Here is a 23,339-nt window from a genome sequence, read left to right as displayed (position 1 = left end):
GAACTCCCTCTGGGGGATCTCGCGTGCGCGGAGCTCGGACGACTGCTGCTTCTAGCGTCATGCGTGTCGGTTCACCATCAAGGACAGGAGTACGACCGGGTCGTAGTAGCATTGCTCAAGAAAGCTCTAACGGCTCCACGCGCCGTATGTCTGCGCATCGTGTAAGTGCACGGAGCCCATTGGCTCGCAGTGCAGCAAGTACGGTTCGCCGTGGAACACCCGTACGTGCTGGTGGCACGACACCCATGCGAAGTGGCACGCCGTCCCGCACGACAGGGCGATCCACTTCCACTACGCGAGGCGTTTCACGTCCCACAAATGGTGTTACACCTTCCACTTCTCTTGCTCATCGTGCTTCCACGCCAGGGCGTACGGGTACGCGTTCGACAACCCCATCCCGTTCCTCCGTTCTCAGTCACGTAACCTCGGCAAAGGAGCTTCAAATAGGGGAAACAGTCACGTACAAGGGGTATCGTGCCATTGTCCGCTTTAACGGTCCGACCGCGTTTGGTGCCGGAATTTGGATAGGATTAGAGATGATGGAGGGGAATGAAGGAACGAACGACGGTTCTTCATTTATTGATAAAAAGCAATACTTCACATGTCCGAAGGGTAAAGGGGTATTTGTGCGTGCATCCCAGGTAAAGAAACTATAGGGTTGTTGTTTTTGTTGCCGTCCTTATCGTTGTCTTATTTTTGGTGGGAATTAGGAGAGAGAAACGGAGAAATGGGGGAGGGGGGAAGGGGAAACAACACGTCTTTTTTTTTTTTTGACATGTGTAGTTTTTCTCGTAGATTTCTGGTTTTAGAGTTAGAAGAGAAAGGTGGAGAAACGTATTTTTTTTTTCTTTTGCGTGTGTGTGTGTGTGTGTGTGTGTGTCAGCACAGATTTGCCGCTGTAGGAAGAGAGAGAGAGAGAGAGAGAGAGAGAGGGGGGGAGGCAATGTGATTTTTTGTAAATGCCGTCCACGGTACCTATAACTCAAGATTCTCCATCGTCTTTCTTGCAAATATATACATATACACATGTGCCTGTTAAATGAAGGATGGGCGGATCGGAAAAGAGGCGGAAGAATAAAAACAAACAAACCAACCAAAAAACAACAACAAAAGCAACAAAAAAAAAAAAAAAAAAGGAGATTAGAAGAGGGGGAGGAAGAAAAAGACAAAAACAAAACAAGAAAAAATAAAGGATGGAAGAGAGGAGGAGGAGAAGGGGACAAAATGGAAGGGGAAAGAAAGATTGGGAGTAGCGGGGCGAAGGGGTTGGGTTAGGGAGAGGAGTTGCTTGGTTATTATCATTATTATTGCATTAATCATAAACATTATTCTTGCCAGGCTATTTGTTTTCTGCACAAACCCCGTTACAAACAATCGGCAGCACAACTAACACAACGGAGTCCTTTTTTTTTTTTTTCTACAGAATGCCGGCTACTCACCGCAGGCCTTTTTTTCTTTTTCTTTTTTCCTTCTGTTTGTGTCATTTTCGCATGGCGAGTGGGAAGGAGGGATTTTAGGACCGCAAGATGGATGATGACAGTGACGACGTTGCTATTAATCTCAAGTAGGAGACCCGTTTTTTTTTTCTTTTCTCTTCCTTTTCCGCCGTTATTTTTGTTATTGGCTTTTCTTTTCTCTCACTTTCTCTCTGTCTCTTTCTTTCTTTCTTTCTTTTTTTTTGTATGTGTGTGTGCATTTTCCCTATTACGTTTTATTTTCTTTGCTCGCCCGCATCCATTTTTCTTGTTTTTTTTCCCCCTTCCCCCCTCCAAATAGTTCTTCTTCGTTTTGTTGTATGAAATATTTGCTTGTTTTTGAGTCGTGCCAACGTGGCGACGAAAAAGTGCGTTGCATTTTCTTTTTATTGCTTATTACAGTTACACGTACTTTTTTTCCTGCTGTCGTTTTTTTTCTTCTCGCCTCTGCTTTCTGCAGTCACGCACGAGATGCCTTTAGATGAAGGAGAGGCTCTTTTGAGGGCGGTGCATCAAGTTCGCAAGGCGTGCAGTGATGTGTCTAGTGCAACCGCCGAGTTGGGAACAGCACGTGATGCCATGGCACGCGAAAAATTGCGGAAGTCACGCCTATTAGTTACGCAATGTGAAGAAAGGGCTGGTGGTATCCTTGCCGCTGGCATAGACGCGGAGTTGTCGGCTTTGCGTGGACAATACAACGCGGTTAGAGCAGATTTTGATCGAGTCAACAGGGAGGCAATTCGAAGGGAGAAACAGACGTGGCGCCCTCTTTTTCAGAATGATGCCGTGGAGGGAGACGGGCGTGGTGATGTGAGCGTATCTCCTGCGGCCCAAAATTCTGGGCGTGTGCAAGAGATTCGAGCAATTGACATGTCAGGTCTTTATACGGAGGAGGCCCTCCAACGGGAAAAACTTCTTGGCGTGAGAGAAATTGAGAGCAACATGATGGACCTTCGGAGCATGTATCAGGAATTTCACGATCTTGTGCATCATCAGCAAAGCAATCTGGACAGTATGACGGGAAATGTTTCGGTTGCAAAGTCATCTGTGGAGGGTGGAGCGAGGGAGCTTTCACAAGCCTCCAGACGGCAGAAGTGTGGCCGAAAGTTGTTGTGTACTGTCGCTATTATTTTGTTTATTGTCATTATTGGGGTGGTTGTTGTGGTGCTTGTTGCGAAGAGATGAGTTTTTTTTTCTTCTTTGATTTATGGGAGATGGAGAAGTGGGAGGCGAGTGAGAAGTCTGTCCGCCGCCAATAGTGCCCTCAAGTTTCACGAAGAATGAGGGAGAGGAAGAAAATCCAACCAAAAAAAGAGCATCACAAACAATCACATGTCCCTCAAAAGGAATTAAACGAAAACGAGGAAGAAGAAGAAAATAATTAGTTTCCTCTTATCGCCCGGTGCTTTTCTGAACGTTCCTTTAGGCTTACCGAGCCCAGTTGTGCTGTCCTTTTATTATTATTATTTTAGGTGCTCAGTTTTTCCTTTGTTAGTTCCCTGCTTACGTTATTTGTGTTTGTTCCTTTGCTTGTTGTTGTTTTTCTCACCGGCCATGGCGGAGTGAAGGTAGGTGGCGGGGGGTTAAGAAGAGGAGGAGGGCTGCTGCATGCAACGAAGAATTCTGATCTGCTTGAGGGGGTGAGTGTTTTTGGCCCTTCGCGTTGATTTACTGTGCTTGAGCATTCTTTTTTTTTTTTATGTGTGTGTTTGTGCGTGTTGACTGGTTGATTTTTCCGCGTTTCTTTCTTTTTTTTTTGTTGCTCTCTTCTGCGTCGAGAGTTCCGTATTCTTGCCGTCACTTTGCCCCCCTCTTGCAGAATGGACCCTTTTGAAGGAAGCCAGCCACAGCCGCCGCAGAGCAACGGGGAGAATGCTGTTTTGGGCAATGAGCAGCATTCGCCCCATCAGCCACAACACGATGTCAATTCATTTTTTGAGGCTTCGTCAGGAACAACAATGGCAACAACAACAACAACGGGAGGTGCAGCCGCTGCTAGCGCACCGGGCTTGGCACAGCCGGCCTATTTTCCGCCTGCAGATCTGCGTGTTGTTAACAGTGACGATTTTGGGTCTGATGGAAAGGAATCTGGGGTGCCTTCCTTTGGACCAAAGAAGAACGGACATGCTGTGACAGAGGCCGTTCAGAAGGAAATCGAGAGGAGAACAGCAAATATAGATGCGGAATCTAAAAAAAAGGAGGCACAGTTGAAGGCTGCCGCAGAGTCCTACATGAAGGGAATAATTGCCCAACACGAGGAGAGGCTCAAGGAGAAGAAGGCAGAACAGATGCGACTGCAGAAAGCGAATGAAGCAAAACGCAATGAATATATAAAAAGTGGTGCTGTTTGGAGTGGCGTAGAATTAATGACAGATCTCAACACGGCAAATAATTACTCTAAGAGCACGGATCGAATGCGAAATATTCTGAAGAAACTGTGTGGCGCCAAAGAGGGCGAAACCGCTCAATAATAGCGAAAATAGTTAAAAAGACGAAAAAAAAAAAAAGTTATTGTGAAAGGCAAAAGGGTGCATATCTAGAGAAGAAAAGGAAGGACAAAAGGAGAACAAACATTTTATGTGACGTAAAGAAGAAAAGCAGTTGGACTCAAAGGGGCCATTGTGTGTTGTCAAATATCAGCCTTTTCTTGCACATCTTTATATCCCTGTATCTTTCTGGTGCTTTAATTACTTTACTTTCTATTCCTAGCACCATCACTACCATTGCTACTACTACTACCACTACTAAAAATACCGTTTTTTTTTGTTGTTCTTTTTTCTTGCTGTACTTGTTTGTTCTCTACGTTTTACAATTATTTTCTTTTCGTTTCTTGAAGTTTTAATTTTCTCTGACTGGGAATGCGCGGAGGCCGTGGTGGTGGACGCGGTGGTGGACGTGGCGGTGGTGGACGTGGCGGTGGTGGACGTGGCGGTGGTGGACGTGGCGGTGGTGGACGCGGTGGCGGTGGTCGTGGCGGTGGTGGACGTGGCGGTGGACGTGGGGGGAGTTCGGCGGTTCGGGGTAACGTTTTTCAGCCTCACGCTCGCATGCGTGGTTGCTACCTGCTTGCCGGCAAAGATACCCTGGCGACAAAGTCCCTAGTGCCTGGTGTTTCCATCTACGGGGAAAAGCGCGTCAGTGGCACCATTGCGGGGGAGACGGAGTCCACTGAGTTCCGTGTGTGGAATCCGTACCGCTCCAAGTTGGCAGCTGCCATTTATTCGGGTGTTGCTCAGATTTACATGGAGCCGGGATCCTCTGTGCTTTACCTTGGAGCTGCCAGCGGAACCACCGTTAGTCATGTTTCGGACCTGGTAGGACCAGAGGGTGTTGTCTACGCGGTGGAATTTTCCCATCGCAGTGGCCGTGACTTGGAGGAGATGACGAAGCGCCGAAACAACATTGTGCCCATCCTGGAAGATGCTCGCTATCCACAGAAGTATCGCATGTTGATCCCACGATTGGTGGATTGCATCTTTATGGATGTTGCCCAGCCGGATCAGGCACGTATCTTGGCGCTGAACGCGCAACATTTTCTGAAGGAAAATGGCGGGTTTGTCATATCTATCAAAGCCAACTGCATTGATTCCACTGCGGATCCCGCCACAGTATTTGCCTCTGAAGTGCAGAAACTAAAGGACTCCGGTCTGAGGCCCAAGGAACAGGCCTCACTGGAGCCCTTTGAACGTGATCATGCCGTTGTTGCAGGGTACTACAAGTGTCCACCGAAGTAAACCACAATCTTGGGCTTCGCTGTCGCACGCGTGCATTGGTTCAGAGAGAACGAGAGAGACGACACTGTGAGATTCGTCTAAATGCGAGATGAAGCCATGGTGAGGGCTGAATTGAGCTAAAAATTGATAATTAGACATGAGAAAAAAGAGAAGGACAAGAAGAAAAAAATGAAGAATTACAACGGCAACGTCGGCTAAATGAAAAAAAAAAAAAAAAAAAAAGTGCGGGAAAGAAAAAATAAATATATATTAATGAATTGCTGTCGCTTGTCTTTTCTTATTTTTTTATTTTTTCTTTGGTGTCTCCTTTTTTCTTGTTTTTGTTGTTCATTATTATTAATATTTGTTGTGGGTTTCTTTTTTTATGGTTTTCTTTACTCACCGATTCCCTTTTTTTTTTTTTTTTGTACCTCATTTTCCTTTTTTTCTTTTCTTTTTTTTAAAGTTATTTTCTCCTTGTGGAGCTACGAGGCATAACTCAGAGGTGCGGATAGATGATACCGCGGGCGGCACAAATACGCCAGCAGCAGGCGAATGAAAGGCGCGCCAGGCTTGAGGAAAGCGCAGCCCGTGCGTCTCGAGAGGACATGTTTGCACGACACAATGTTATGCGGGGCGTGCGAATTGCGGGCTCACGTTTTGCAAACACCAACCGACACACACGCCGAGACCCAAACCGAGGCATTATTACACAAACCGAGTGGAACGAGTTGGTAGAACAGCATGAAGATTCGGGTTTTAGGTTTAGAACTTTCTTTTTTGGACTTCTCATATTTGCCGTTGCTGTACTGGCACTCGCGAAGTACGACATGGAGTTTAATGTGGAGCCCCCTCAAATTGAAAGCGGGAGGGGGTTTGGGGAAATTACATCTGAAAAAGGCACGGGCATTAATATTGAGGAGTTGGAGAAGTACTATGAAACGCTCGGTGTGAAGGGTCGACTTCGTCCCGGTGAAGCACAAGCGGGGGTTGAAAAAGGGGAAGAAGATGCGGATAAGGAGCGCCGACGAGAAAATTACCGGGTCCGCAAAGAAATTCGTCAAGCGTATAAGGAGCATCAACAACAGCGAGGGCAACTTGTGCATTGTGGCCGATCTTGTGAGGCCAAAAGCAAACAGGTGGAGTTGGCTTATAATCGCCTGGCTTCTCAAGTGGACCGTGAACTTTACGGGGTTTTGCTGGACGCGAAGGACACAAAGTCAAAACGGTCTTTAGACGCCGCAGATTTAAAGCAGGCTTATGAAGCAAAGAAGAAGGAAGTGGAGGAGAATGAAAAGGAAGAAGAAGATCGAGAGATGGCGCTGGAGGAACTGAAGGATGCGTATGATATTCTTGTGAATCCAGAGGCCAGGAACTATTATCTTCTGTATGGTATGAAGCCGCCGGAGCATATGCGTCACATGAGTGCTAGAAGTGGTGGTTGGGGGCAGGAAATTTCACTGGGCGTGTACAAGAACCGTGTTATACTGGCTTGGCTGGATTTTCTTCATGACTACATTGGGCTTTGGGGGGAAACGATGGTTATACTTGCTGCTTTGGCATTCGTGCTTTCACGTGTTCCAACGGCTTTGAGACAGTCCCAACGTCTGCTGGATGATATGGATTGGGAGGCTTCTGTGGCCGAAATAGAACGAAGTGGACGTAAAAGGGACGAAACGACGGAATAGAATTGATGAAGTGAAAAATCACCAGTTTTTTTTTTGTTGTTTGCTTTCACTGTTTCTTTGTGTGTGTATGTGTGTTTCTGTGCGTGCATGTACGTTTTAACTTTTCCTTCTTGTTGTTACTGGTATGGCCTTTTGCACCACCACTTGTTGCCGCAGGAATGTATGTCTTATAATTTATTTATTTACTTTTTTGTTGCACCACAAGTGATGCGGCTGGCGGTGTAAACGGCACCGAATTTAAATTAAGAGGAAGAGGGGAAGACGCAAAAAAAAAAAAAAAAAAGAAGTATGCTGTGAAAGGGGGTGGGAGGTGAGTGTCGAAAGGACTGGGGTTGCCGTGTCTTGTGAGTGATTTGATGCGCTGGAATATCTTTATTTTTTTTCCCCCTTCTTTTCTTTTTCTTGTTGTTGTTGTTGCGGGGGATAGTTTCAATTAAGGCCATAATATCAAATGCAGATGCAGCAGGACTATTATGCCCTTCTGGGAGTGCCGAGGACGGCGTCTAAGGACGGTATTCGGGAAGCGTACAAGTTGAGGGCGCTGGAGCTTCACCCAGATAAGAACCCCGAGGGGGAGGCCGTGTTTAAATTGGTGCTGAATGCATATCAAGTACTTGGATCTCCCACAAAGCGGAGGAAGTACGATCAAGAAATGGCCTTGCGTGATGGTAGGAGACCAGTAGCACATGCAACCGGGCGCAACGGACCAAAACCGACGCAGGGAAATAATAAAAGCCCGAGGGTTCCAAATCCCGCACCCGCACCATCGCCTGCCAGCGGTACCTCTAGAAAGCCTGTGGATGAAAAGTTGTTTGAGGATCTTTACAAGCAATACCAAAAGGGAACGTACGGAGGCACTGCTCCTTTCGGAAGGGAAAACCGAGATGGTTTTCGTGGTGCGGGTGCCAACCAGCAGAGTTTTGCAGAGTGGTTCAAAAGAAAACAAGAAGAACTTAGACAAGCAGAAGAGGTGTTCAAGGCAAAGCTAGATTACGCGAAGAAGCTAGAATTCGAGGAGAAGCGGCGGGCGGAGGAATGGCGCATACTGCAGGAGCGTCGGGAAAGAGAGCGAGAAGAAGAAATCGAACGTGCACGCGCTCAGCGGGAGTGGGAGGGAGAGTTACTTCGTCATGAAAAGGAAATGGCTTCAAAAATTCGTAAGGCGGAAGAGGAAAAACAGAAAATGGCCGCATACTCCGAAGTTCAGAAAAGGCAACAAGAAGATCTTGATGCCCATCTCAGAGAGCTCGCGATGATGAAAAAGGAGCTTGAGGATGAGCGTCGTCGCTTGGCTACAGAGAGGGAATTGGCTCGTCAAGAATCAACGGATCAGCAACGCGCGCGTCTTGAACGTCAACGGCAGCGCGAGAAGGAGTTGGCATTAGAGCTTCAACGAGCGGAAGAAAAGATAGAAGTGGCTCTCGCCAACCAAGCTGACTATGAGGCGTATGAAAAGGAACGCGAGGAGCGGAGGTTACGGGAGGAGGATGCCAGAAGGCTTGAGGAAGAGCGCCGACGTCAGACAAATCTTCACGAAGAGGAGACGCGGCGTCAGTTTGACGCGGAGCAAGAGGAAGCCCGTCGCAAGGCTTCAGAGGAGCTTGGCGGAAAAAGAAGGGCCATATTGGAGCAATTTGTGAAGGAACGCCAGCGACATCAAGATGACGTTGAGGCAATGCGACGCGAAACGGACCGTATTGAAGCCGAAATGCAAGCGAAGCTTGATGCCTTGAGGGAGGCGAAAAGGTCTGGACAACCGATCAACCTGGACGAGTGGAAGTTGTAAATGTGCCTTCCACCTTGCTGGACACAGTAGAAAATGCGATGCTTTAACCAAGTAAATAATAGAGCCAGTTTTTTATGCTTATTCTTATGTATTAACTGCTTTTTTTTTTTTTGCTAAGGTTTTACCTTGTATCATGTCATGGTACAAGTATGGTTGGCGCAGAGCTAATATACGTTCACACGTGTATGGGTTATGCTTTTGGGAATGGAAACACTCCTGGTTGGTCTTATTTTTATTTTTATTTTGGCTCATATTCTTGGATTTTGCTATTTTCTGTTATATATGCATATATATGTGTATTTATTGTGAGGTAGCAAGCTCCTTTTTTTTCTTTTTAAAGGAGGAATGTACGGTGGCTACGGGGTTTGTGGGGGCGGAATGCCTTCCATGTATGGGAATTATGGGGGAGGAATCTCTCCCATGTATGGGAATTATGGGGGAGGAATGTCTTCTATGTATGGGAATTATGGGGGAGGAATGTCTTCTATGTATGGGAATTATGGGGGAGGAATGTCTTCTATGTATGGTGGTGGTATGGGTACAATGGGGGGGTTAACAGGCGGCATGTCGGGCGGCATGATTAACGGAGGGATGCCAGGGGGAATGAATGGCCTTTCAACATTACCCGGTGGTCAGGGCGCGAATGGTATACTGCCACTTCAATCGGATCAACCTCAGGTCGCCGTATCTAGTAGGCCCGCCATTGAAGAGTCTTCTCAAGATCGCCGGGCACGTCGACGGAAGGAACGGAAAGAAGAAAAGGATGCTATTGAAAAGCATCGTCAGCAAAGGAGACAATTTGCCATTCATTCGGCCATTGAGATTGCTGGTCACGTGTTGCAGACCCTAATTCAACTGATGCGTTCAGGTCTTGAGCTCTTTGGTGTCGGACTCGGGACTTACTACAGCGTTAAGGTTCTGAAATCCCTTGTTAAAAGTCAAGAGGATAATGTTTCACGCAAAGTGACACAGGTGACGGTCGCAAGAGCCAAGAAGGAGGTGGCGAGCCGGGGATTAGTTCCTGGGACACACAGATGGAAAGGCTGGCTTATGATATCCGCATTTTTTTTATTAATGGAAACGCTATACGGTCTGCAAAGGCGCTACCGCGATGCGAATGAACGGCGAGCAACTCATCGTCAGAAACGTGGAATGCATACCACCAGTGATGAAGAAGGCTTAGAGAACAGAATTTCGCAGAGTGGGGAGTTAAGTAGTGACGATGTGTCTTCCGAATTTTCCACGGATTACACGGCATCTTTTTTGGATTGTATGGGCGATAAGAGCGGTAAGGGCGGGCGTCTTTTTGTTGCTGTTTTTGACTACGAGTCACCGGATCGGGAAGGCTTTATTGGATTTAAGGCAGGGGACCGTTTTTTAATTGAAGAATATGCAGAGAATGGATGGTGTGAAGCAATTCATATGGACACAGCTGAACGGCCAGTACAAAAAGGGCTTGTCCCTGGCAACTTCTTGCGCCCACTGGAGGGAGAAACAAAGCTGTAAAAGATTATCGCACACTTTTGTTGTTGTTGTTGTCTCTATGCACAAAGAGTCTTCATAGTTGGCGCGTCACGCGAATACATATTGAGTATTATTCATAAAAAGACGACAGAATTGAGTGGCAAATTATTTCTACCCGAGTGCAAGTGGATATAAGTCATTTAAGGGCCGTAGGGGAATCAATCTTTTTTATTATTATTATTATTATTGTTCATACATAATCTTTTCCTTAATTTTTCTATGGATATAAATTTGGCTATTTTTTCCACTAGATTCCTCTCTGGCGTGATTGTTTCTGACTCCACATGCTTTTTTGTTTCTGTTGTCACTGTGGCATGACCAATTTTTTCGTAGCCGCTTGTTGAGGAGATACCTGACAGCAATGGCTGACGCCCAACGCGCACCCTCTGGTGAACAGCGCGGCTTTGGCCGTGGTCGTGGAGGTCGCGGCGGTCGTGGAGGCCGTGGAGGCCGCGGAGGCAGCAACGAGAAGGAGGAGTGGGTCCCTTGCACGAAGCTCGGACGTCTTGTGAAGGAGCAGAAGATCACTTCTCTGGAGGAGATCTTCCTCTTCTCGATGCCCATCAAGGAGCACCAGATTGTGGACCAGCTCATCAAGGAGAGTGACATGCGTGACGAGCTGATGCTGATTGTTCCTGTGCAGAAGGCGACGTCGGCCGGCCAGCGCACGCGCTTCAAGGCATTCAACATTGTTGGCGACGGCAACGGCCACATCGGCGTGGGCGCCCGCGTCGGCAAAGAGGTGTCCCTTGCCATCCGCGCCTCCATGATTGCTGCCAAGCTGAACGTTGTTCCCATCCGCCGCGGCTACTGGGGTAACAAGATTGGCGAGCCACACACGATCCCGATGAAGGTGACTGGCAAGTGCGGCTCCGTGTCCGTCCGTCTGATCCCCGCGCCGCGTGGTGCTGGCATCGTCGCGGCACCCGTCCCGAAGAAGATTCTTGAGTTTGCTGGCGTTGAGGACGTGTACACGAGCTCCTGCGGCAACACCCGCACGCGTGGCAACTTCATCATGGCGACCTTCTATGCACTGCGCAAGACTTACGGCTTCCTGACGCCAGACCTTTGGGCAGAGACGGAGGTCTCGCGTGACCCCACGGATGAGCACTCCGACTTCCTTACAATGGGAAGCAAGATGATCGCCGCATGACTGGGTATCTCCTGGTACAACATTTGGGTTGCGGTTTTTTTTTTGTTTTTTACAGCGCTGTCTGCGTGCTCTGTTTGTGTGTGTTGGTGGATTTTACGGGCATTTTTGTGTCTGTTGGTTTCTTCGTGAATGAGATGGTTTGTGTTGTTTATTTGTCATGAGGGACGCCCCTTTTTTTTTTTTTTGTGTGTGTTTCTTTTGTGTATCGTGTTGGAAAATTTTAAATTTTAATGCGGATGATCGTATAGAAAAGTTTACGAGCGTAAATGAACTTCAAGAACAGGGTGAGTGAGACGAAAGGCGAAGTGAAGGGACCTAGCCGTCAGCGCCCACTCAAAGAGAATAAGCGTAAGTTTGCAGCTGGTGATGCCATAAAGAAGGCGTCTGTAGGGCGCAGGGCGGATGAGACACACCCGAAACGTGTTCAGGCTGCGAATGGCCCTTCCCAACAGCAGAAAGTGCAGGTGGCTACTACCACCAGTTGGGTCAAGGGAGGTAGTTCACTTTCCTTTGCCGATGTTGTACGAAGGAAGACAGAAAATGTGGTTATGAATATCCAACCGGAAGAGTCAAATGAGGACATTGCAGAAGTCGTTCATGTGGAAAATGATGCTGTAGATCTGATGCATGATATTCAAGAGGACTCTATTAACGTTCACAACATGAACAATGAGAGCGAAGATATTGCTTATCCCACAATGCAGCAGGACACTGCTATTGTTCAAGCCGTCATCCCACCACTTCCGGAGGAAGAATTGATGGAGGTGCCTTCTATCAAGTATTACGTGCTTGAAATTGACAGAATTGTGGAGGAGTCTGTGAATTTACCTCCTCGTACTATGGCAACCGCTGCGGATTACATGGGAGTCTATACGTTTTCTGGGCAAGCGGGTAAGCCCCCAACACCTCCCACGGCAACGCAACTTCAACAGCAGTTTTATCGTCCGGAGACGACAACTGCTAGGCCCTTTGGTGGAATGAGTGGAACCTCTGAAATAAGTCGAGGCCAACATTGGGGCTCACAGCAAGGTCACACAGTGGATTACACAAACGCAAATTGGTCGCTGCAGGAGCGTGGTCAAAGAATGTTCCACCAGGGGATGCAGTACAGCTCGTACGCACCACCACCACCCGTGCAGCAGCAGCAGCCACAGAGGAACTTCATGCCACAGACTGTCAACCGTATGCTACAAAGTGATTCTGCAGACGCCCCACTGCGCCATCTCCGTGAGTCTGGAACATTCAATCGTCATCCAGGTAATGGCGGAGGTGTGTGGTGATTGGCTTTTTCCTGCTTTCGGGGAATGGGTTCTCTTAAGGACAAAAAAAAATAAATAGAGAAAAATGGGAAAAAAAAATAGGAAAAAAGAAAAAAATACAATCAGCAACGAAAAATAGGAAGTGTCGTATTTAACTTCACCATGCTGTGTAACTCTTTTTAACTATCTAAGAACGAGGATGTCATGCTGCTTGACTCGCACTGAACATTTTAAACTTTCGCGCCCTTCTTCCCGAGAGAGGAGCAAGGAAAATGAGAATGATAGAGTTCTTTCACTGGGGGAGGATATGGTGAGGGAAAATAGTCTCTTGGACTGTGAATATAAGGACTGTGACAATGTCCTCTTTTTTTTTTTTTCTTCTTTATTTTAATTTTTTCCCCTCTTTTTGTCGTGTCGTGGATTTTTTCTCTGTCATCGATGCGCTTGTCGATGAGGAATCTCTAGTAGTAGTGGTAGTGGCGGTGGTTAGGGTGATTGATGGCAGAATATTTGCCGAGCAGCGATGGCTTGATGCGCTCCACGCTGCGAGAAACCATCAAACGTATCCGCCGCATACGGAGTAGGGCCGGTCGCGAAGATGAGAAGGAGGAGGAGTCTACGGGCGATCCGCTGCGTGACTTGTCGCTGGCGTTCATCCGCTGTGTCACCCGAACGAAAGAGGCCATCAAAAGCCGCAACGAAGGTTTGAAGCAGCACGGCCAGGATCGCATTGCCATTGAGGAGTCTTATGCTATTCGTAAAGACATACGCACTATGGAGACGCTCGTTGAGGAGATTAAAAAATTTGTGGACGCCACTGAAACCGCTCTTGCACAAGAAAACAAAAAGACAAAGCCAAACAGGAGAAAAGTAACACTTTTGGAAAAACAACTCAATGAGCGGAGGGCTCAATATAATGAATGCCTCTCCACACTTGAACTGGTGCGGGATTTGGACCAACGGCGGTCTTCAGTGGACGAAAAAGGCTTGGATATTGGTGAAGAAATGCAGTTTGGACGCAAGGCACAACTACGCCAACAACTTTTGATGCTGCGACGAACGCAAACGGGCGAAGGTGGTCATGTAGATCCTAACGAGGGCATTGAATTGCATGATAATACCGTGGGTGGCGGGCGCTTAGAGGAGCATGAAGACACAAAGGAGACGATGAAGGTAATTGCGGCAAAGGATGCCAAGATAGATGAGGGGTTGGATCGACTGAAGGCAGGGGTGGGGAGATTGCACAACTTGGCGATTGAGATTGGTGCACAGATTGACATGCAGAATCGAATGTTGGATAAGACAGAACAGCATATGAGTACTCAAGTGGAGCGGTTGCGTAATGTTAACCGCCGTATTGGTAAGTTTATGAGGGAGAAAAAACCGCTGAACACCTTTATGAATGTATGTTGTTGTGTGCTCATCATTTCCCTTGTGGGGTTCTTCCTTGTCCAGTTTAACGTTGTCTAGCGGCGGCTCTGCCTCCGCTTGCTTCCTTTCCTTTTCAGTGAAAGCCAACGAAAAAGAAGTTTGGTAGCACCGTGTGGTGCACGATTGGTTGTGTGGCCAGTGTAACACCTCTTTTTTGTTGCTTTTTTCCCTGTCTTGTGATCGCGTTAGTTCCAGTAATGTGCCGTTAACTTCTGTTTTGTTTTTGATGCTGTTGCCAGCGTTGGGTGTGCTGGGCTGCAGCGGTGGTGTCATTTGATGTTGCTGTAAATCTTTTATTTATATTTTTTTCCTGGTTGCTTTTGCTTTTTAAACCCTCCATTCCCCGTCAATTGGCACATGGATGAATACCTTGCGGAGAACGCCCACGCACTCAAAAGAGGGAGAGAGAGAAGGAAAGAGAACAGGCACGCGAGGGAAATAAGCGATGGTGAGGGCAAGGAAACGTCAGCGAGGGGAATGCGATGAAAAGGAGAAGGAGACCAACAAATTCCCATCGACAGGGGGCGAGGGGGGAGAGTCCATGATAGGGGAGATGCAACTGAAACGCGCGACTACGGACAAGCGAATGACAAATCGACAGAAGTGTCTGGTTCTTGGTTCACGCAGCATTTCCAGTAAAGATCGTCATTTGCTGACGGACATTCGTGGCCTGATGCCACACTCGCGGGAACATCCCAAAATTGGTCGAACTCATAAACTTGGGGATGATTTGGTGGAGCTTTGCTCGCTTCATCAATGCAATAGTTCTCTTTTAATTGAGGCTCACCGGCATGACATTAGTTACATGTGGATTGCCCAGGCCCCTCACGGCCCCAGTGTGAAGCTGCAATTAACGAATGTGCACACTGCGGATGAGCTTCGGATGGCGGGAAACTGTTTGAAGTACAGTCGTCCTCTTCTTCACTTTGACCGGGAGTTCGAAACACATCCTCACCTTCGTGTGGTGAGGTCCCTCCTTCAGATGGCATTTAACACGCCCCGCTACCATCCAAAGTCTAAGCCATTTATCGATCACATCATTTGTTTCTTTTATCTGGATCACCATATATGGTTTCGTCACTACCAAATCACCGATGGTGAGCCACGGGCTCTGATGGAGATAGGGCCCCGCTTCACACTTGAACCAGCAGCCATCCTCAACGGTTGCTGCAAAGGCACTGTTGTTTGGAAGAGCGATATGGCAAAGTCTCCAACGGAGCAGCGTCGGGATAGGAAGACACGTCGTCTTGAGAAGACGCAAATCAACGAGGGCATCAAAACAAAGTCCGAGATGCATAAGGCGCTGAATCCACCACCAGAACAAAACCCATTGGATCTTGTCTTTAAGGAGTTTTGATCCCTTGAATCCGCTGGCGCTTCATTCCCTAACCCGTCCTGGCAATAACGTTTGGCTAGAAGAAGAACAACAGCAATGAAAGAAGTGAAAGGTATACGCACTAATAATGGTAATAATACCAGTAATGCTGGATGGGGAAGGAATTTTTTGCCCTGCTCCAGGGGCGTTTTTGTGCGAAAGGGAAAAATATATATAGAGAGAGAGGGGAAGAAAAAAGATATGGTGGAAGCGGTAGTAGTGGTTCTTCTTGTGATCACTCGTTTAAAACACATGGGCAGTTTCCTTGTCCTCTAATTCGTCTGTGTGCATGTGTTGGCACGCAATTTGGTGACAACTCGGGCGCACTCCTTATCCTTCTCTATTTTGCTTGTTTCTTTCCCGACGCTTTATACATGCATACATTTTCCTTTTTTTTTGTATTGCCTCTTCCAAATAACAAGTGCGCGCCGGGATGCGAAGGACAGAAGCGAGCCATTTAAACAATTTCCAGAAAAAAAAAGGAAAGAAGGATAAGGATGTAGTCATGGGACATTTTTTTCTGCACTTTTTTTTTGCCGCCTCCGAGGGTCTTCGACTGTCTGAAGTAGCGGGGGCGGCTCAACAGGAAAGGCCGACACGACAGTTGGAATAAATTCATGGGCCGCTTTTTGGCTCACCCGTGAACGAAGCAATTATGCACCGAGTTACGTGGCTATGACGGGAAGGGCGCGTCCACAAACACTCGGGAAGCGGATACGAAACGGGAGACGCGAGCCAAAAAAAATAAATAATAATAACGATTTTTGCTTTTGATTACGCCGCAAAGCGGTGTTTTCCCTTTTTTTTTTCCCATTGGCTCTGTGTCACTTTCTTCTTTTGTTATTGCGTTTGTTTTAATTTGAGCTTTTTGGGGTCTTCAAAAAATTTTTGCGTATCTTTTTTTTTTTTTTTTTTTCCCATTGGCTCTGTGTGGGAGAGGGTTGCTCTTTTCCTACAAGGAATGGATGACAATGTTGCCAGTGAAACGCGTAACTTGAGCGGTTTTAATTGAAGAGGCAGTGATTATATGCTGTTGACATGAAGTGGGTGCTGCCTTGCCCGGGATGTCTTTGATATGGGGATGGAGTGAAATAAATTGCACGCATTGCCACCGCATTAGCGTGGGGTGTAATCTGCATTTCCATAAGTGTTACTATTAGTGGTATTAGTGGTTGATTACTCTATTTTTTTTTTTTCTTTTTGGATTTGACGCATTCCTAGCGCGTGCCAGATGGAGGAGCCGCTGCCGAAGAGAAATGGATCGGCAGAGGGGAAGCCATTTTTAGAGGCGACATTAAGATCGTCGAAGACAATTTCTTTTCACCCAAGTGCCTCCCATCCGGTCGCACAGGGGTCACATTCCAAAAACTATTCATACTTGAGCGAAAGTGCGTGGGAGTCCCGTGAGAGTAGCTCGGGGTATTATCACGAAAAACAGACAGATGCCGACGAGGGTATACGCCATGGCTTCTATCAGAGACTCTACCGGTTTTATGAGAAGTATAACCCCCAAAAATTGGACAGAATTGAGGAGTACCTCACCGCCTATAAAGGGGAGGAGGAGCAGCTTTTTGCGATACTGAAGGGGAAGTATGGCCCAGAACCCCCAGATACCGCATCCCAGCCAATGAATTCAGCATGCTCTAGTGAGAATGCCTCCATCATGCACTACGTGGGTAAACGTTACAGTTTTCCCACAGTTGTTTCTCCACAAGAGGGCAATACAGACTGTGAGACGCCCTACTGGGGAAACTTTAACCTGATTGGTGAGCGCGATGTGCTAGGACTACTTTGCAACCTTGACACAACGAATGAGGAGCTTCAAAAGTGTTACATAGGGATATTAGCTCACCATCCGAATAGTGCATGGAATGGCATGACGTACATTACACGTGCAAAGGGAGTTGCTTCGAGTGGTAATCCTTTTTTGGGACATATTTGGGCGGGTAATCTTTCTAGTAGAAAAGCTATGGTCCATGAAGCTACCGTTTATTATCGTGTAGACTTGTATTGCACGGATGAATGCCAGCGAAGTGGACAACATGAACGCTGGCGACTGAGCATGTATAGTAGTGAAGTGATCTCGCTTAATTTATTTAGGGTGGTTTGGGATCCGGTTATTTCCTTTGAACCACTTCCTGTGACTCGGTCGGCAGTTTCGGTGCATTCTTCCGAACAAGTTTCTCTAATGGGATCTAGCGCAAGTCATCCTCGTTCTCGAATTGTGGGGTTAGAGCAACCGCAACAGCCTCCTGTAGGTGCAACGCTAGCGAGCATTGTGGCTACTCTGGAAAGACTCGAAGAAAAGTTGTGTACAAGGCTGGATGCATTGGAAGCGAAATTGTCCTTTCTGGAGTTAAAGTTGTCTGCTGGTAACGATGCGACGTCAAATAATAATAACAGTTGATTTTTGTTGGCGAAGAAATGGCTATCAAACAGTTTGGGCCTTGTTTCTGTTGTTGTTGTTTTATTTATACCTATATTTTGTTATGTTGTACGATACGATCCACCCTACTGCCGCTTGCCCTCTTTTAGGCAATGTTAAATTGGTAGGTACATGTATGCATAGGGGCACCGTGGACCTCTGTTGTGTGTTTTGTACTTTTTGTTGTTCTTTTAAATTGTTTCTTCTCTTTTTTTTTTTCTGTTTGTTTTCTCAGTAGATTAGTGCTGGATGTGCATGTGTCGAGATGGCGGAGGAGGCCTCTTCTAAAAAAGTTATTGTCCACCACAAGATGGTTGGAATGCCTGTTTTTGATGGTCAATTTAGTTGTGATGTAGACTTGGAGCTTTACGCGGTATCACAGAAAATTATTGAGAGTCATGGCGGCACAACAACGTGCGGGTTTCGCATGTGGTTGACTCGCGTGGAGCCCGGTCTTATTGTGCGCGATTTTAAGCAAAACTTATTTGAGGCCTTTTCATTGAAACACGAAAGCGTTTCATCCATGTCGCGGGCCGATGGGGAAATGGCGTATCATGTTGTGGTTTATTACGATTACGATGCCCCGCAGACGACGTGTCCCGTGTTGAAGTTGCACTTGGGGGACTATAATCCCAAGAAACACGGCAAAAACTAAATGCATGTGAATGTCCTTGGCTTTTGTTGCAAAAAAAAAAAAAAAAAAAAAACGGTACAGGGAAATGACCAATGGATATATTTATATATGGTTTTTCTTGTGATTTGGGTGATTTTTACACGTTTATTTATGTACGTATGTATTTACGCCACTGCATATATACATATATACATATGTCTGTGTCAGTTTTAGGCTGTGCATTTATTTAATGGGTTGTTTTGCTTTATTTTATTTAATTTTGTATTTTCTTTTTTCTCTTTGCTCAAGCCTGCGGGTGTCCACCTTCAATGGGGGGTGACGGCCAGGCACTTTCGAATAAGCGTAAGCATTTGGAAGAATCCAGGGCCTTTGTTACCGCCGAGCAACTGAGAAAAGGAGCGGGCAAGGAGGTGGATGTGACGCGAAAGGAAAAGGAACAAATTGCTCAGCGATGGGCACATTGCGCATTGTCGTTAGAGCCATTGGAAACACCCGTTGTCTTTGATCTCTGTGGCCGGTTGTATTCAAAAAGAGCCATCGTGAATGAGCTTTTAGAACGAAGACATCGACCCAAATGTAATAAAGAAGGCTTTGACGGTGGGAATTGCGCCATTGCAAAGCTTTCGGATGTCTGTGAGGTGAAAAATGTGGAGGAAGGGGAGCGGGTGTGTATCCGATGCCCTTTAAGTGGCTTTGAGGCGTCGTCTGGGCTCCACAAGTTTGTTGGGTTTTGGGGTTGTGGACATGTTGTTTGTACCTCCTCATGCTCCGATTCAGTCATGAAAAAGGGCGAGGCGAGAGATGCCGCCCCCGGGGCTGAACCGGCGACCACATCGTGCCTGCTCTGCGGTGAGGATAGCTTCCAGGTTCCACTGATACTGGAGAGCGAAGATGATGAAGTTGCTCAGTTGCAACGACTACGCCCACTTCAGCGGCTTGCTTGTAAGCGTAAACGATTGAAAAATTAACTCATTACTTCCCCGTACATATATACGCACGCAGAATGATGGGACGGTTGCTTTCCTTTGTATTGTTTGATACGAGTGGTGGCGTTTAGATTCGGAACCCTTATTTTTCCCTGTCTCTCTGTTTTTTTTTTTTTCCTATTTTCCTTTATTTTTATCCATTATCACCATTATTATTATTATTTTTATTTTTTAAATTTAGTGCAAATACCTTTTTGAATTTAGGGGCACGAGAGGGTATAAAAGCCATGTCGCGTACATGGTGCCCTGCATTGACCGCGGATTCATCTTTGCAGTTTGATACAAAACACCTACGAAGGAAATCTGGTCAGGATGGCTGCCACGCATTATTATCTTCCATGGGACGCACAAAGGAGACTGCTGCTGTTGCGGCTGAATGTGACGCTTCCGTGAAGGAATTGTCAACTGACTTAACAGAACGTGTGAACTCCTCTATTTCCAAGTTCAGCGCATACGTCGTTGCCTCGAGGACCAATATGGCTCAGTGGCCGAGCTTTGCGGATCCTTCCGTAGTCGCCTTTTGTGAGGCAGCGATTCCGCTTATTGCTCAAACAGAGGATGAGGCTGAGGCTATAGAATCAAACGAAATGCCTGTGACTGCGTACCATCTTTCACACATTTTGAAAATGCAATTGGAATTAGAGAGACTTCCTGACGTAAAGCTGCCATCTGATCAGGTGGTGGATTTCATTGCCCATGTTATGCGCTTGGAGGCCCAACGGAAAAACAGCAGTATATCGGAGAGCATGCGACGGGTGACACTGATGCCTTCACCCTCGGCTAAAGTTTTTCTCGCTGGTGTGATCGAAGCGTTGAATATTAACCGTCGTATGATGCAACAGCTACGCTTTCTTGCTCTTGCGGGGGAGTTTGAAGAGAGCACGGAGGAAACGGTGCTTCAGGAGTTCCTGCAAGCAACCCAGCGTCTTGTTACATTAGAGGTCCCATACACGGCACTCAGTCATGTGTCAGGGATTTTAATACCATTGCTCAAGGATTCCATGATAAGGGTGGTGAATATGGAAGGTAATGACCTGGGGCTCTCGTCCAATGAGGCGGATGTCATTCCTCTTCTTGCAGAATACATAAAGGAAAACAAGTTTCTTCTTAAACTAAATCTCAGCTACAACAACATCTCTGGGACGAGCGCTGTTTTGTTGTTGGAGGCCCTTGCCACCTCCGATACAAGGTTCACACCGCAGTATCTTCCAGAAAGTGAGAACGATGGAAAGGATGAGGAAGCGGAGGACGGTGTTTTGAACGACATTGGTTTTTTTCTTCCCCACCTGCACGAGGAAGAGGAAGAGGAAGAGGAAGAAGAAGAAGAAGAAGAAGAAGAAGCGGTGAATTTGGCTCAAGCAAAGAACCTGGGGAAGAGCAAGAAGAAGCGATCGGCCGAAGAAGAAGAGGAGGAGGAAGAAGGGGAAGAGGAAGAAGAGGAAGAAGAAGAAGACGAGGAACTGCAGCAGAGCCAAGATAGCGATGACGACGAGGAGGGGGAAGAGGGAGAGGAGGATGAAGAAGAGAAGTATAAACTCCCCCCTCATCTTGTAAAGAAGTTCGCACGGATTTTTCGAAGGCTGTTGCGCGATGAAAGGGAGGCGCGTGTCGATTTTGTGGGTGAATACATGAATGAGGCTGGTGAACTGGTGAAGGAGCTTGACGCCATTCAGGCGGAAATCGCAGAAGAAAAGCGCATCAGGATTGAGAAATACTGCCAGCGACGTAGCGGATGGTCACATCTGCAAGTACTTCGGCTGCGGGGCAATCCGATTGGGAATAAAGGGGCGACGGGCGTAGCTGCGGTGCTCCGGCATGAGGTGCAACTGGAAGACGAGGAGATTGAGCGTATTCAGACCGAGCTTTCTGACGGGGCGGACAAACTACTTAGCGAGCTGTTGTCAAACCGGAGAAATTGTGTTGTAGAGGAAGTGAGTAAGCGACGACAGCTAATAAATGAACACCGCTCCGCCTGGTCCCTAATGAAGGCAGCACGGGCTGAGAAGGCACGCACAGAAAAGCGTTCGAGTGTCGTCTTTCCAGCTGTAAAGACTTCTTCACGCTCCGTAACAGGCGTGACCGTGGTCGGCGATGATGAGGATGTTGATGATGAAGAGGCTTTGGAAAATTCCATGGACGAGGATGGTGAGGATTCTCGAAAGACCGCGATGGTGCGTTCAACAACGGACGTTGGTTTCGTCGACGATGTCGAAGAATTTGCAGAGGAGGAGGAGGTGACAGAGTTGGAAGAGGCGCGTGGTAATTGGGAGACGCCGTTCCCTCGTACGAAGCGCGGTCTTCAGTCTCTTCGTTTACTTGATCTTTGCAGCTGCCAAATTGGAAGTGCGGGACTCAAGCGTATCGGTGATGCTCTTCGGGAAAATGAGTCCTTAGAGGTTTTATTGCTGCGACATAATCACTTTGCTAGGAAGCGTGTTGCGCTTCTTGCCACCGAGGAGGATGCGGAAGAAGAGGCGGGGTCAACGACACGTGTGGATGTTCCGCACTATGTTTCTCCCGGGTGCCTCTCACTCTTTGGAACGCTCACAACAAATTCGACGCTTAAGACACTCGATCTCGCATACAACAACATGTACCCGGAAAGCATCCGTGCACTAGCAAGGGCCTTGAGTTCCAACACGACACTCAGTTCCCTGTCATTGGAGGGAAATTGTATGGGCTTCAATGAATCCCCGTATCAAATGGACCCCGCTGTAATCAAAGCGACGGGATATCCGGTGGATGCCGCCATTTTTTCCAGATCTTCATGTTTTCTGGAGTTGCTGAAGGCACTTTTAGGGAGTGGTGTCACAACTCTGCTTCTAGGTTACAATGATCTGGCTCAGTGCTGGTTTGCTGAGGAGATTGAGTGGTTGACGAGACTCTGCTGCCGACTGCATGTCCTATACTTAAATGGAAATGGCTTACTGTCAGAGCACCTCACACAATGGGCCAATGCTATACAAACAGATATGAAATTCACACTAAGGGAGTTGAAACTTTCAAGAAATGATCTACAGGGCGAGAGTGGAGGGGCAGCTTTGGGTCGCATTCTTAGTCGATGCCAAGAAAACTTGGAGAATCTTGTCCTTGATGAAACGCAACTTGGTTCCTCGGGTACGGTTTCTGCATTTGCGTCATTTGAATCATCTGCACTACGCTCACTGAGTCTTCAGAGGGTTGGAATAACGTCAGCGCATGTCCTTCCTTGTGCCGTACTGACTCCGCTTCGTCGTCTCATTATTTCGGACAACCCATTTAGTTTGAGCGAGTTGCTTGACTTTATGGATGTATTACGTGGCTCCGCATCCGAATTGATGTGTTTGTCGATATGGAGTCGCGAGGTAATGATGGAAAAACATCTTCCCGAACTGCAATTAAAGGTTTGCCTGATGCCAAGACTCTTGTTTGCCGATTTTGGCATCATGAAGCGTTTTGACGACGTAGTGGATGCCGATGACCCGCTTGGTCAAATAGAGGCTATTTTTGTCCACCGACATCTGTCACGAATGGCTGATGGTGTCTCGACTTGTAACACGCCATGAGATTAGAACGTTTGCTCTTTTTTTTTTTTTTTTTTTTTTTTTGGAGGAGAAGGGAGGTTTATGTATGTTTTTTTCTTGATGTACAGTCAACGGGTTTCCTTTTCGGCTCGCTTTTCCTTGTGATCTCATTGGCAATACTATGTACATATGCCGGTGTTGTCAGCAGCTACGAGGATGGTTGGTGTGCCTGGGAAATAGTGGAACCCGGAGACACGTTCCCAAGATTGGTACCAGCTGTTAGTTTCTTTTTTGTATTTCTCTGTGTTTGGGGAATGAAATATGTGTTGCCAAGCTTGGAGCAATGTTTTGAACGCATTAACTTTTCCTATTACATGCATGCATGTT

General features: G+C 47.0%; 15 protein-coding genes across 15 annotated transcripts, besides 24 other annotated features; all 15 read left to right on the top strand.

The window, feature by feature from the left end:
• Positions 1-656, top strand: Tc00.1047053511287.180 (protein kinase, putative; the record flags this gene model as incomplete). Its single annotated transcript, XM_809268.1, has 1 exon — positions 1-656. A coding segment is annotated over one exon (656 nt), but the record flags the coding sequence as incomplete, so codon positions are not given.
• Positions 1-23,339: part of a sequence feature (heterozygous, non-Esmeraldo-like haplotype) that runs on past the window's edge.
• Positions 852-880: a microsatellite.
• Positions 905-940: a microsatellite.
• Positions 1,071-1,191: a sequence feature (T-rich).
• Positions 1,096-1,243: a sequence feature (CT-rich).
• Positions 1,627-1,678: a sequence feature (GA-rich).
• Positions 1,947-2,660, top strand: Tc00.1047053511287.170 (hypothetical protein, conserved; the record flags this gene model as incomplete). Its single annotated transcript, XM_809267.1, has 1 exon — positions 1,947-2,660. One exon carries the CDS (start codon positions 1,947-1,949, stop codon positions 2,658-2,660), a length of 714 nt encoding a protein of 237 aa, XP_814360.1.
• On the top strand, positions 3,296-3,946 carry Tc00.1047053511287.160 (hypothetical protein, conserved; the record flags this gene model as incomplete). The annotated part of the gene is made up of 1 exon (XM_809266.1): positions 3,296-3,946. The coding sequence occupies one exon, from the start codon at positions 3,296-3,298 to the stop codon at positions 3,944-3,946; it is 651 nt and encodes a 216-aa protein (XP_814359.1).
• Positions 3,427-3,453: a microsatellite.
• Positions 4,192-4,222: a microsatellite.
• Tc00.1047053511287.150 (fibrillarin, putative) lies at positions 4,334-5,209 on the top strand (the record flags this gene model as incomplete). The annotated part of the gene is made up of 1 exon (XM_809265.1): positions 4,334-5,209. The coding sequence occupies one exon, from the start codon at positions 4,334-4,336 to the stop codon at positions 5,207-5,209; it is 876 nt and encodes a 291-aa protein (XP_814358.1).
• Positions 4,347-4,470: a microsatellite.
• Positions 5,411-5,431: a microsatellite.
• Positions 5,443-5,463: a sequence feature (AT_rich).
• Positions 5,477-5,585: a sequence feature (A-rich).
• Positions 5,600-5,650: a sequence feature (A-rich).
• On the top strand, positions 5,704-6,876 carry Tc00.1047053511287.140 (hypothetical protein, conserved; the record flags this gene model as incomplete). Its single annotated transcript, XM_809264.1, has 1 exon — positions 5,704-6,876. One exon carries the CDS (start codon positions 5,704-5,706, stop codon positions 6,874-6,876), a length of 1,173 nt encoding a protein of 390 aa, XP_814357.1.
• On the top strand, positions 7,328-8,662 carry Tc00.1047053511287.130 (hypothetical protein, conserved; the record flags this gene model as incomplete). The annotated part of the gene is made up of 1 exon (XM_809263.1): positions 7,328-8,662. The coding sequence occupies one exon, from the start codon at positions 7,328-7,330 to the stop codon at positions 8,660-8,662; it is 1,335 nt and encodes a 444-aa protein (XP_814356.1).
• Positions 9,008-10,168, top strand: Tc00.1047053511287.124 (SH3 domain protein, putative; the record flags this gene model as incomplete). The annotated part of the gene is made up of 1 exon (XM_809272.1): positions 9,008-10,168. One exon carries the CDS (start codon positions 9,008-9,010, stop codon positions 10,166-10,168), a length of 1,161 nt encoding a protein of 386 aa, XP_814365.1.
• Positions 10,355-10,377: a microsatellite.
• Tc00.1047053511287.120 (40S ribosomal protein S2, putative) lies at positions 10,548-11,339 on the top strand (the record flags this gene model as incomplete). The annotated part of the gene is made up of 1 exon (XM_809262.1): positions 10,548-11,339. One exon carries the CDS (start codon positions 10,548-10,550, stop codon positions 11,337-11,339), a length of 792 nt encoding a protein of 263 aa, XP_814355.1.
• On the top strand, positions 11,606-12,619 carry Tc00.1047053511287.110 (hypothetical protein, conserved; the record flags this gene model as incomplete). Its single annotated transcript, XM_809261.1, has 1 exon — positions 11,606-12,619. One exon carries the CDS (start codon positions 11,606-11,608, stop codon positions 12,617-12,619), a length of 1,014 nt encoding a protein of 337 aa, XP_814354.1.
• Positions 12,662-12,715: a sequence feature (T-rich).
• Positions 12,961-13,006: a sequence feature (A-rich).
• Tc00.1047053511287.100 (hypothetical protein, conserved) lies at positions 13,097-14,068 on the top strand (the record flags this gene model as incomplete). Its single annotated transcript, XM_809260.1, has 1 exon — positions 13,097-14,068. The coding sequence occupies one exon, from the start codon at positions 13,097-13,099 to the stop codon at positions 14,066-14,068; it is 972 nt and encodes a 323-aa protein (XP_814353.1).
• Tc00.1047053511287.90 (ribosome biogenesis protein, putative) lies at positions 14,475-15,386 on the top strand (the record flags this gene model as incomplete). The annotated part of the gene is made up of 1 exon (XM_809259.1): positions 14,475-15,386. The coding sequence occupies one exon, from the start codon at positions 14,475-14,477 to the stop codon at positions 15,384-15,386; it is 912 nt and encodes a 303-aa protein (XP_814352.1).
• Positions 16,142-16,162: a sequence feature (AT_rich).
• Tc00.1047053511287.80 (hypothetical protein, conserved) lies at positions 16,636-17,811 on the top strand (the record flags this gene model as incomplete). The annotated part of the gene is made up of 1 exon (XM_809258.1): positions 16,636-17,811. One exon carries the CDS (start codon positions 16,636-16,638, stop codon positions 17,809-17,811), a length of 1,176 nt encoding a protein of 391 aa, XP_814351.1.
• Positions 17,999-18,061: a sequence feature (A-rich).
• Positions 18,095-18,484, top strand: Tc00.1047053511287.70 (hypothetical protein, conserved; the record flags this gene model as incomplete). Its single annotated transcript, XM_809257.1, has 1 exon — positions 18,095-18,484. One exon carries the CDS (start codon positions 18,095-18,097, stop codon positions 18,482-18,484), a length of 390 nt encoding a protein of 129 aa, XP_814350.1.
• Positions 18,515-18,536: a microsatellite.
• Positions 18,698-18,747: a sequence feature (A-rich).
• On the top strand, positions 18,772-19,431 carry Tc00.1047053511287.64 (hypothetical protein, conserved; the record flags this gene model as incomplete). Its single annotated transcript, XM_809270.1, has 1 exon — positions 18,772-19,431. The coding sequence occupies one exon, from the start codon at positions 18,772-18,774 to the stop codon at positions 19,429-19,431; it is 660 nt and encodes a 219-aa protein (XP_814363.1).
• Positions 19,532-19,621: a sequence feature (A-rich).
• Tc00.1047053511287.60 (hypothetical protein, conserved) lies at positions 19,677-22,994 on the top strand (the record flags this gene model as incomplete). The annotated part of the gene is made up of 1 exon (XM_809256.1): positions 19,677-22,994. One exon carries the CDS (start codon positions 19,677-19,679, stop codon positions 22,992-22,994), a length of 3,318 nt encoding a protein of 1,105 aa, XP_814349.1.
• Positions 20,742-20,909: a sequence feature (CT-rich).
• Positions 20,931-20,978: a sequence feature (CT-rich).
• Positions 23,012-23,036: a microsatellite.

This window comes from Trypanosoma cruzi, genomic scaffold, assembly GCF_000209065.1.
Source record: "Trypanosoma cruzi strain CL Brener 1047053517087 genomic scaffold, whole genome shotgun sequence".
Classification (NCBI taxonomy): Eukaryota; Euglenozoa; class Kinetoplastea; order Trypanosomatida; family Trypanosomatidae; genus Trypanosoma; species Trypanosoma cruzi.
The sequence above is the reverse complement of the archived record's forward strand: the minus strand, read 5'-3'. Positions and strand labels throughout refer to the sequence as shown.